At 39.8% G+C, this 11,127-nt stretch overlaps 1 protein-coding gene across 2 annotated transcripts; it reads right to left on the reverse strand.

Moving 5' to 3' along the window:
• Nucleotides 1-71: 71 nt before the first annotated feature.
• Nucleotides 72-5,135, reverse strand: acy3.2 (aspartoacylase (aminocyclase) 3, tandem duplicate 2). Of its 2 annotated transcripts, XM_083532238.1 has the most exons (8): nucleotides 4,907-5,135; nucleotides 4,542-4,658; nucleotides 2,864-3,099; nucleotides 2,590-2,785; nucleotides 2,411-2,504; nucleotides 2,202-2,309; nucleotides 1,271-1,383; nucleotides 72-409 (listed from the first exon to the last, which is right to left on the reverse strand). In XM_083532238.1, the coding sequence occupies exons 2-8, from the start codon at nucleotides 4,542-4,544 to the stop codon at nucleotides 200-202; spliced, it is 960 nt and encodes a 319-aa protein (XP_083388364.1). In that variant the 5' UTR covers nucleotides 4,545-4,658; nucleotides 4,907-5,135; the 3' UTR covers nucleotides 72-199. The 2 variants fall into 2 exon arrangements, with proteins under 2 accessions (XP_083388364.1, XP_083388365.1); XM_083532239.1 differs by lacking the exon at nucleotides 4,542-4,658 and having other exon boundaries at nucleotides 4,907-5,077.
• Between the last annotated feature and the right edge of the window lie 5,992 nt (nucleotides 5,136-11,127).

Raw genomic sequence — 11,127 nt, forward strand, 5'->3', positions numbered from 1 at the left:
ACATAAAAAATTTTTTTGGTGCAACTGTAAAATATATATTAAATGCATATAGTTTACTTTTTCAAAATAAAATCGAGGTAACAATCATTATTGGATCATATTTTAATCGATTTTACGAATTTTATTTTTTTTATACCTGAGGCTGTGCTTTATAAGAAAAAAAATGAAAAGATTAGGTTTGGTGTTGTGCCGATTTCCTTCAGTTCTTCTCTCCGTCCGTGTCGGCTTGTATACTCGGGATGCTCATGGTCTTCTTCAGAGCCAGATGGAAGGCGATTCCCTTCTCGTAGTACGCGGCCTCGTTAATGAACAGAGGATGGAGAGGTTGTTCTTCTTCGTAGTATAGTGTTTCTCCTGAGAACGTCAGGAACATGGGATCTCCACGCTGGAGGAGGCAGAAGTCTTGATCCTGGAGGATTCATTCACATTTTAGGCTATTTTGTGGTTATCGGGGGTCAAAATTCTGTTCATGTTTTTTGGTATTTTTCCGCTGCAGTTCAGCGTTCAACCACACGGGTTATTTAGTCTTTATTTAGCCTCATAAAAGAAATTTCACACTGTGCACAAACATTACACTGATCTCAGCTTTGGGATGTGGGAGGAAAACAAATCCTGCAGTCTAGTGTGAGGCTTGAGCTCCTGAACCCATGCTGTGAATTTGAGGGATATCTAAATGAATCTATAAATTCTTATAGCTGAATTAGCGTAATGAACCCCCAAACATCTTTCTGAATCCTGACAGCTGCATCAGATCTTTAAAGTATCAGTTCTGATGATGAAGTGACTCAAAAATAACCCCTTCAGACCACTTATTTTACCCCCAGGCAACAGTTGTGTTCTAACAGTTTGCTACAGATACAGTGTTCGAGCTCTGACTAGTGCGAGCTCTGACCATTTATTTACAGGTCGTGAAAATGCTGACGTGTTTGGACTCCTTGAAGTGGCCGAAGAGCAATCTGATTTGGTGACGTTTCAAGCTACATGGATTTTATGATTAAAACAAATTTTTGCAGAAACAAACACGGCCAAAAAGACCACTTTTTCATAACTCGGGGGCTACCTGTATACTAAAACTGCAAGTCAGTGATTCTGAGAGAGTTTGCTGACTTGCTGGCCCCGATGGCCCTCCACTGCATTTGACATATTGACAATAGAAACTTATTGGAATGAAAATCGGATTAGAAAACAACATTACAGTCTGATCCGCTCCTGCTGTGAAGGTCTAGTCATTATATCAGATGCGTTTATGAAGAAACGTGGTTTGTCATACCTGGAGTTGTGGATGGACGGCAGCTGTTGGTTGTCCAGTGGTAGCGTCTCTGGGGAAATCCATACTCTTCTGTATTAAATAGGCCTCCACTTCCCCTCCTTTAATGACTTTCCCTTACAAAAGGTAAACGTTTTTGTTCTGGATTTGTATTATTTTATAAACCCAGAATATTATTATATCAGGAAGAAGACTCCTCCTAGTATGTTCGTTCATAACCCAAATCATTTACGATGCAGTATCTTATAGTAGTTGGAACCTTTTAAGAAATCCAAAAACACCTCATATAATTATAGTTTAAACTTTAAAGCATGGGTCTTCAACCCTAGTGGTCCGCGGCGGTACTGCAGGGGTTCCGTTAATTCATTCCGAATCAAATAATGATTTTTTTTTAATGAAATAAAAAAAAAACATCAAAGATAAATTATTGAATTTGAAAAATAGAATAATTAATGTTTTAATATATTTTTTATACTTTTTTAAGGTTTTAACAAAGATAAAAAAATATATGAAAATATACAGACAATGATGCACATCATCTAATTGTCCTAGCATAGTATAACTAGCGTAATATGATTGGTTTCTATTAATATCATTGGCTGTCTTTGACACATTTTGTGTCAGAGGGTCCCTGCCCCTTGTCTCTATCATCTAAGGGGTCCTTGAACTGAAAAATGTTGAAGACCCCCTGGTTTTAAATATTGGGCCCAACGCGTATAATTTAAACTGCATCCGATTCCTGATACAACAGTTGTCCATTGCCAGGAGCCAAAAGAGAAATATTTTTTAGTGGGAGGGGCATAATCTCTCTCTCCTGTCAATCTTTCTCATTTGCCAATCATTAGCTTGGTGCTTTCATGCGATCAACTGAGCCCCTGCTTTTGGAAGGCATTCGGAGAGAAAAATGCGATCAAAGATCTCAGATCCGTCATACCTGAGTTAAAGATTTCAGTCCATTCCAGAATGGCGTCCACAGCCTGTTTCATGAAGTTGAAGACATCTGCTCTAACGATGCCTTGAGGCTGTGGCCCGGCTTCTAAAGCTGAAGATAGACACAATAAACAAAACCCCAACATAAAAGGTAGAACAGGATATTTACTAGAATGCAAACATCTGGACCTGCTCGGTAGAACACACACTTACAGATGCCGTACTTGGCAATGGACTCCAGGGAGTAGGCTTCACAAGGAGGAACATTAATCAGCACCAGTCTCACAGGCGTGCTGGTGATTGTTGCCTGTTGCACACAATAATGCAACATTTTATTGCTAAAGAGAAGATGAAAAACATCTGTGAAGCAATAAACAAGCATCATTAGATACCTGCAAGTGTTTAAAGATGTGAAGGCCGATACAGTTGCTCCATGAGTACGAGATGATGGTGAGGCCCATGTTCGCCGTGGTGTTATGGAGGTCGCAGATAATATCTACAGCAGCATCTGATCCTTTCGGACCTAACAGAGAGTTTAACTCCTGAGCTCTTTGGATCTCATACGGAGTGTCCTCAGTGATCGGGGAACTGTGAAAGAGAAAGATGTTATAGATCTTCCCAATGATCAGCAGTGTTATGCAAAGAATGCTGGTATGCCACCCTGACCTGAGGGTGTCTTTGGTAAAGCAGCGGTTCAGGTCTTTGTCCATGTATCTTCTACACTCTTTGGTGGCACGTGGGTTGGACAGCACCGTCGTAAGCGCGACGGAACTCGCGGCATCACCTTTCTCTTTCTTCCGTCTTTCCAACTCCGGCACCAGGAAAACCCCCGTCATCTCGTTTCCATGTGTCCCGCCACAAATCGCTACATGCCGCATACCGGGGAACCGGATCTGCTCCATCTAATGGGAAAACCAATAGAAAAATACTGCACCAAGTAACGCAAGACCGAGGCACCAAACAATACACAACACAGTGGTTTGTTACTGGGTTGGTCTCGTTGTTGCGTAGCTTCCCAGACTATCCACCTCAAAATTAATCCTATTAAATATAATGTAAAGATTTGAGGATTCTTGGACATGGTTCTGAGGATGGAGACACCAGGAAGGAGGAAAATAGAAAGACCAAGGAAGGAGGTTTATGGATGTGGTGAAGGAAGAAATGCAGGTAGTTGGTTTGAAAGATGCAGATGTAGAGGACAGAGAGGGTATGGAGACGGATGATTCGCTGTGGCGCCCCCTTATGGAAGAAGTTGAATAAAGGACAAGGTTGCAAAAAAAAGACCAATAAATTACATTTGGGTGATAATCTTTAAATGTAATGAAATTTCATACGGTACCATTTTATTGTTTTAAGATCTTAAAATGTGTAGATTAGTGTGATGTGAATATTTAAATATATTAGCAAGAGGTATTTTTTATAAAACGATAAATAATAATACAGAAGACGGAGGTGTACAATTAAAGATGAGTAGCGTGCGAAAGTAATGAGTGCAATGGTTGGTAACAAAACATGTTTCATCAGATTCCCTGAGAGGTAACGAAGCAAAGCCGAACCCTGAACATGCAAACCTGTGGCTTAATAGTTAACGATTTAACTCGAAGTTAAAGTTTAGTTCGAGTCACTGGACTCGCTTAATTATTTATTTCTTCCATTCATTTGTTCGTTCGTGTGAGCTGAAATCTGAAATCCAGAGAGTCTGCGTTATAAACTAACAATATTAATAATTGATTTTATTTACCTTTCAGAACACTCAAGGACACGGTACAGTAATCACACAGCAAAAACAACTTTTAACTGATAAAGCGAATCAGAACAGATGATTTTTGAGGGACGATTTAAAAGTGGTCCGACTGCCACAATCTCGTATTGATTGTGGAAGGAAAGTCCACACATGAGGAGCAACCCAGCTAAATGCCCTAAACGCCATAGCAACTAAAACTGGAAGAAGGTACAGTGAAGGAAACTGAAGATCTGAGAGTTTGTAGGTATGAAACAAATCAGAGATGTATGAAGGTTCAAAATTATGAAGTGCATTAAAAGTGAGAATCTTGTAGTCTTTTTAAAATTTGACAGGAAGCCAGTGTAGATGATAAAGAACACCAGAGGAGGTTCTAGTGTTAGGTGTCTAGTGTCTAGCTGAGTTGTGGATCAGTTTATGCAGGGGTTTGTGAGGAAATCCCAACAGAAGGGCGTTACAATAATCAATGCGAAACAAACAACACGTTCAGAAGAAACCCCAAACCCAAAGCCCTGTTTAAAACACGCTCTCCACAAACCCTGCGAAATCACGAGGAAGTGATTTAACAGTGAAAGTAAATTTAACAATAATCAAACGTCTCACCATTTACAGTTCCCAGAGAACTTCTTCCTCTCCTGCTGCTCCAACGTGCAGAAGACCTCTGAACTCAACTTACACATGAAGTGTGAGGCAACAGCAAAGTTACACGTTTACCCAGGACTGCATCCGTTTACGCACACACACATGCACACACACATGCACACACACACACACACACACACACACACACACACACACACACACACACACACACACACATAGAACACAAACATGTTTAAAGCACTCCAGTGCATGTTTTAACCTGCTACATTGATCCGGCATGTGTGACACACACACACACACACACACACACACACACACACACACACACACACTCCGACTCTTTTGTAACAAAACCAGGGTCTTACATTCCTGCCCTGTTTTCTTCTTTAATCTTCTTCTCCTCCACCCGGTTTCAGATTTCACTCGATGCCAGAAGCTGCTGCTTCAGACTGACCTGAGACCAGTTTTTTAGTGTGTGTATGAAGAAATCGCCAGTCAGCACAAAGTACTACAATATGCTGAATCATCTCCACCTCCTGCAGGGAGAAGAAAAAGAAGAAGAAGAAAGATATAGAGTGTGTAAGAGAGAGAGAGAGAAGGAGAGAGGAGGAGGGAGAGAGAAGGAGGTTGGTGGTGGGAGGAAAAGAAAGAGCGAGAGTAAACGAAAGAAGGAGGGAGAGAGAGAGAGAGAGGTGATCGGAAAATATATTTATGATCTTGTTTAACCAAATTATTCAGTATTAGACCTGAATTATAAACCAGAGAATTCTGAGGAAACCAAGATCTCATGATCTCCTGCATGATCCCTCACCTGTCCACCAGAGGGCACAAGCACGACATCTTTATCAGAATCAGACAGGGACCCGGGTTTTATTGCCGGGTGTGGTCACTTAAAACTCCAATTCTATAAAAGTTGTGTAAAATTTGTGTAAAATGTAAATAAAACAGAATGCAATGATTTGCAAATCACGCAAATCAGTACTTTTATTCATAAAAGAGTATGGAAAATATATTGAATGTGTAAACTGAGGACCAGTTTAAGGAAAAAATAAGATAATTTTTAATTTAATGGCTGAACACATCTAAATAAAAGTTGGTATGGGGCAACAAAAGTCTAAATTAAACAGTGAAAGAAACATTTTGTGGTAACTATTGGTTTTGTGGTTTTGTGGTTAATTGACAGCAGGACAGTAAGATGATTGGGAATAAATATTGTATCTTAGAGAGGCAAAGTCTCTTAGACGTAAAGATTAGCAGAGCTTCACCAATCTGTGAAAGACTGTGTGTACAAACTGTGAAACAATTTCAGAATAATGTTCCTCAACATTGCAAAACAATTGAATATCTCATCATTTACACAACATAATGTCATCAAAAATGTCAAAGAATCTCGAGAAATTGTGCACAAGGGTGAAAATCAACATTGGATTGCCGTAATCTTCAAGCCCTCAGGGGCCACTGCTTTTTAAAACACTTATGATTTTGTAATGAAAATCATTGCATGATCTCTTTAACACCTCCAGAATTCATTGTCTTTGAACACAGTTTGCTATGTTATCTGCAGGTTAAATCTCTTTCGTCATCTGCAGATTAAATCATGTAAAGGAGAAGGCATGCGTGAACATGATCCAGTAATGCTGCCATCCTTTCTGTGCCAAAGCTCGTTAAAATTTACTGAGGCAAAGTAGAAAACTGTTCTGTGGTCAGACGAATCTATACCACGTCCTTCAGACTAAAGAGGAGAGGGACCATCTGGCTTGTAATCAGTGCTCAGTTCAAAAAGCTGCATCTCTGATGATACAGGAGAGCATTTGTGCCTGTGAAATGGGCAGCGTGCAAATTTGGAAAGGTTCAACAAATGCTTCCATCCAATTTTTTTCAGAGGCGGTCTTTGAGCAAGACAATACTAACTGCATTCCCAATATAATTACAATAGATAAATGACTACGTAGTAGAAAAGTCTGAACTAAAAGTAGAAATGTCCACAGTCGAAACCTTTCAGTATTTGAAAACATTGGAGCATCATGAAATGAAAAACACAACAAAGAAAACCCAGAACTGTTCAGCAGCCAGAATCCTGTATCAGACACATATGGGACAACATTCCTCAGCCAAAACTTTAGTAACTGGTCTCCCCAGTTCCCAGATGTATACAGACAGAAGACGTTACACAGTGGAAAGCATGGCCCTGTCCCAACTTTTTCGAAACATGTTGCAGCCAATAATTTCAAAATGGCCACATTTCTTCTTAAAATGATATAAATCCTCAGTTTAAACATTTGATATGTTTGTTGTTTTCTTGTGAATAAAATATAGATTTATGAAATTGCATTCTGTTTTTATTCGCATTTTACACAGCGTTTTGTCACAATGCTTTTTTTTATACATTTTTTTTGGAATTTGGGTGAGGTGAGGAGGCCTGGGGTGCCGTTCACATTCATCCCAAACGTAGTCAATAGGGTTGGAGCTCTATAGCAAAAGATATTCCACTTCAACCAATGTAAAGCAGATCTTCATGTAACAGTCATGCTGGAACAGGTTTGGGTCTCCTAGTTCCAGTGAAGCGAAGAATTACAGTTTGAGGAAGAACCACCAACCATGTGGCTGGAAAAGTCAGGAGTTTCATTACTTTTGTCCATAGAGTGTATATAGAGGTATGGGTAAGTGGGAAGGTGGGAACTAGACTGTAATTTACGTGGACAGCTAAGTGATCTGATCTGCATCAGCAGCTCCTGTGGCAGGCTCTGAACAATCTCTTAGCTACAGTTTCTCATACTGATCCAGATGAAGTTCAACAAGTTTATAAACTCTCACTTGGACATTTATTTCACTCACGACCACGGAGAACCTTCAAACCTGAACCTGGAGGATCCATCACTACACAAACCCATCACATCACAGACACTCATCCTTTAGTGCAGAAATGATCCCTTGCTCTTTCCCAGGTCTGAAAGATAAATTACTCCATTCAGTCATGGTTTATAGTGTCACTAATTGTGGAAATAATCTATTTACATATATGTCTTTTGGATACAACCTTTGCTCTAAACATTAGGTTCTCGTCTTCTGATACATACTGTAAGATATCCTTGATTACTGGTCCTAGATTAGGTTGACCCAGAACACTCAGTTCTTGTCTTTATCCTCTCTTCATACGCTTCACTGTGAGAAAACCCAAACTGTCGCCTTTTGGTATGGCTAACCTGCGTTTTGTTGTTCTCACAGTATGGTAATACCTTGTTGACATCAGTAATCTTCTCTCTGAGAGCTGCCTCGTGTGTTTTCATTAAAACTTCCCCAAGTACTTGCAGGAGAGTAGAGATCGAGAGGAAAGGCTGAATTCGGGGGTCTAGACGACAGAATGTGATCCTGTCCAGGGCGCAGATGATGAGATAATTCCTTACACTGACGTTCCCTGGAGGGATCTGCAGCCGGTTTCCTTCCTCTTGTGTCTACCAGGTGCAGAAATGTTCAATCAGCTTGTGGGTCGATTGGACGGTCATTTCAGCAGCCAAGAAAATCCTGCACAAGCTCATTTCTATTTCAGGAACTCCTTTAGGGTTTATCGGCAGTTCCACACCTGCGATGTGTTGAGATGGGAAGCGCAGGTGGGAAAGCTGATCGGTGCAAAACACTGAGATGTAGCACACAGACAGACGAGAACAGTGAGGGGAACTACACCTGCGTTCAGCAGTGAGGAGGCATCAAATCAACAACTTCATATGCAGCTTTCTATTTATCTTCAATCCTACTAGAGTTGGTTCCACGTGAACCACCTGAAGACCCATGTGGTTCTTGTGGAAGTTCAACTCAAGAACCATAAGGATGGATTTGGACTGTAATTAATATAAACAGTCTGCAACTGTGTGTGTTTTACAAAGTGTGTGTTGTACAGTGTGAGTATGTTGTTGCTTTGTGTGTAGTTAAATGGACTAAACAAAATAAATTGCCTCAATGCGTTTTTGTATTCGAATTACTCGAGGACTCGCGTCGGCCCCAGTACAGTGTGTATATGTTGTACATTTTGTAGTGCATTCTGAAATGTATGTTTATTTTTAGTGCTTAATTTTCAGTTTATAGAAGTTTCTATGATAAGTTTATACACTTTCTTCCTAAACCCTAAAACCTGTTCCTAAAACCTTTCCCTATACCCTAAACCCTATTCATAAATACTCTAATCCTAAACCCTAGCCCCATTAATAAACCCTAACCTTAAACTCAAAATCTATCCTAAACTCCAACCCTAATCCCTAATCCCTAACCCTACAGTACAAACCTAACCCTAATAACTAACCTTTAACCCCTAACCATAAACATCTCTAAACATTAGCCCTACAAACCTAGCCCCAACTCTAAGCGCTAAACTTAACCCTGAAGTATAACCCCGAACACTAACCTTATCCGTAAATCCTAATCTCTAAATAGTAACCTAAAACCCTAACCCAACAGTACAACCCTAAACCCCAACCAACTCCTAGCCGAATGCCCAACCACCATCAAATCATATAAGTACATATATAAAAATATAAAAAAATACAACAAAGGAAATACAAATAAACTGAAACAGGACCCAAAATCTCAACATAAAAAAAAAAAAGTTTAGAGGGAAAAGTAAAGCCACAGGTGAAGCTGTTTCCTCAGAAATGAAATACCCAACCAATCACAACTTAGCTTCCAGATTCTAACCACACCCACACGGCAAGGTATAAAAATAAACCAAACTCTCCAAACCAGTTGATAGTTCTCTGAGGAAGCATTTGGTTAATCAAAGTGTAGGAAAATGGTATTTAAAGGAATTTCTTTATGGGGTTTTTTGTGCTTTGACACCAAGCAATAAAGGAAATAAAGGAGCAATAAAATGTGTAAAAGGAAAAGAATACAACAGGAAAACGTAAAATACTAAGCTAAACAAACCAGCAGAGGAATTTTTCTCCAGTATATACACAAGTCTACATCAGTAGAACTATTTTATTCAAGCAACACAAAATTCCATAAATACTGGCAACTCGCATACCATACTCACCTACAGCTATAGCTACAGGAAAAAGTACAAAATGCACTTAATTAAATGAAAAATAATTACACAAGTCCTAAAGAAGTAAATGGAAATCATCTGAATGCTTAGTGCTATGGAATGGACAATGGCAATGAAATTTGTTGGGAGCAGATTTTGACATAAATGGAGAGATAGTACTGTAATCTACTACAAAAGATCAACATCAAAAAAGAAAGAAATATTTCTTATGAATACAGAAGCCCCTATTTCACATTGCATTGCCCTTTAAAAGGCTGGATCTTCTCAGGCACAATTCCTTAACTCGCCACTAGGCCAAACCCTAGCCGAAGCTAATTCAAATCAACATTTAAAAGACCAGGGGGGTATTCCAGAAAGCAGGTTATGTGACATACCTGGGTAAGTTTGAGTCTAAGCGTATATCCTCAGCTTTCACTTCCAAAAAAGGAAACTTTCAGGGTATGTAAGTAGCCATAGCAACCTAAACTCTAAACAATAACCTGCTCCATAGCTTTTCAGTGTGACGGTTAGTTTGTATCAGAGGTGACGGAGCACAGCGTGCCCTTCTGAAGATGATCCAGTGGCTGTGGAAGCACAGACGATATCAAATCTTTTCCATGTGGTTTGTACACTCAAACGCCTCCTACACACTTTTGTGCAGTTTCCCGGCCATAAACCACTGAGAGTCATTAAAGAGGAATTCCAGTGGTGGGTTTGTCCTTTCTGTGATATTCGATGAGACAATTTTAGTTACACAACACTTCTTAATCTAGCCATATATCCATATTTTAAACAGCCATGATCATTAAAATGTTTCTACATATATAACTTTCAATTTTATGGTTCCCAAATGGGATTGGATGCATTGATGGAACACACATTCCTTTTAAAGCTCCTTCAGTCAATGAATATTTAATAGAAAGTCAATCCATACCATCAATGTGCAGGAAACAAAAGATAATTGGCTGCTAAATCTTTTGGTGTTTAAACCATTAAATCATTACCGGTCCCCACTAAGTGGGTAATATGATGCCACCTACATCATCACTAATATTGAAGCCAAATAACCAGGGTCTGTAGGTGGTGCCAGAATGTTTAGTAAATCGTCATACTCCAAATTTTAACGGTATAATTTGCCTTCCATTAGAGGACAAATCAATGGTTGTTTGCTGGGGAAACAGAGGGTTTCCCTTGTCTGCCCTGATGACACTTGAGTCTGGACCACAGGCACCATTCAGTCAGGCGGAGATGACCATAGGCATCCTGAAGGCAAGGTTTCAGTTCCCATGTGAGCTCAGGGTCAGCCCAGAGAAGGCATGTGGCATCATAAGTGCTTGTGTTGTTTTTGCCACAATGAGAGGTGAGAGGGCCCTGCCTCCTCTTGATAAAGATGGCCAAGAGGAGCCCCCAGTAAACCCAGTGGATCAAAGAGATGGCAATGTTGTACGAGACCGGATTTGCCAACGCAACTTTAAATAAAACCAGTTCACAGCCAAAGGTTGTTCATTCTTTCTTTACTTGCTCCAGCAAGTAAATTTCAAGTCTGGTCGTTTTTATTTTAATCTATTTGTC

The sequence above is a fragment of the Silurus aristotelis genome (genome assembly GCF_946808225.1).
Source record: "Silurus aristotelis genome assembly, chromosome: 27".
In the NCBI taxonomy this organism is placed as follows: Eukaryota; Metazoa; Chordata; class Actinopteri; order Siluriformes; family Siluridae; genus Silurus; species Silurus aristotelis.

What these genes read in the sequence shown, in the direction of transcription:
- acy3.2 (XM_083532238.1), bottom strand. An exon ending in ACATCTTTAAACACTTGCAG is followed by an intron (nt 2,505 to 2,589) that starts GTATCTAATGAT and finishes TGTGTGCAACAG; the next exon opens with GCAACAATCACCAGCACGCC. An exon ending in CCGTCCATCCACAACTCCAG is followed by an intron (nt 410 to 1,270) that starts GTATGACAAACC and finishes TGAATCCTCCAG; the next exon opens with GATCAAGACTTCTGCCTCCT.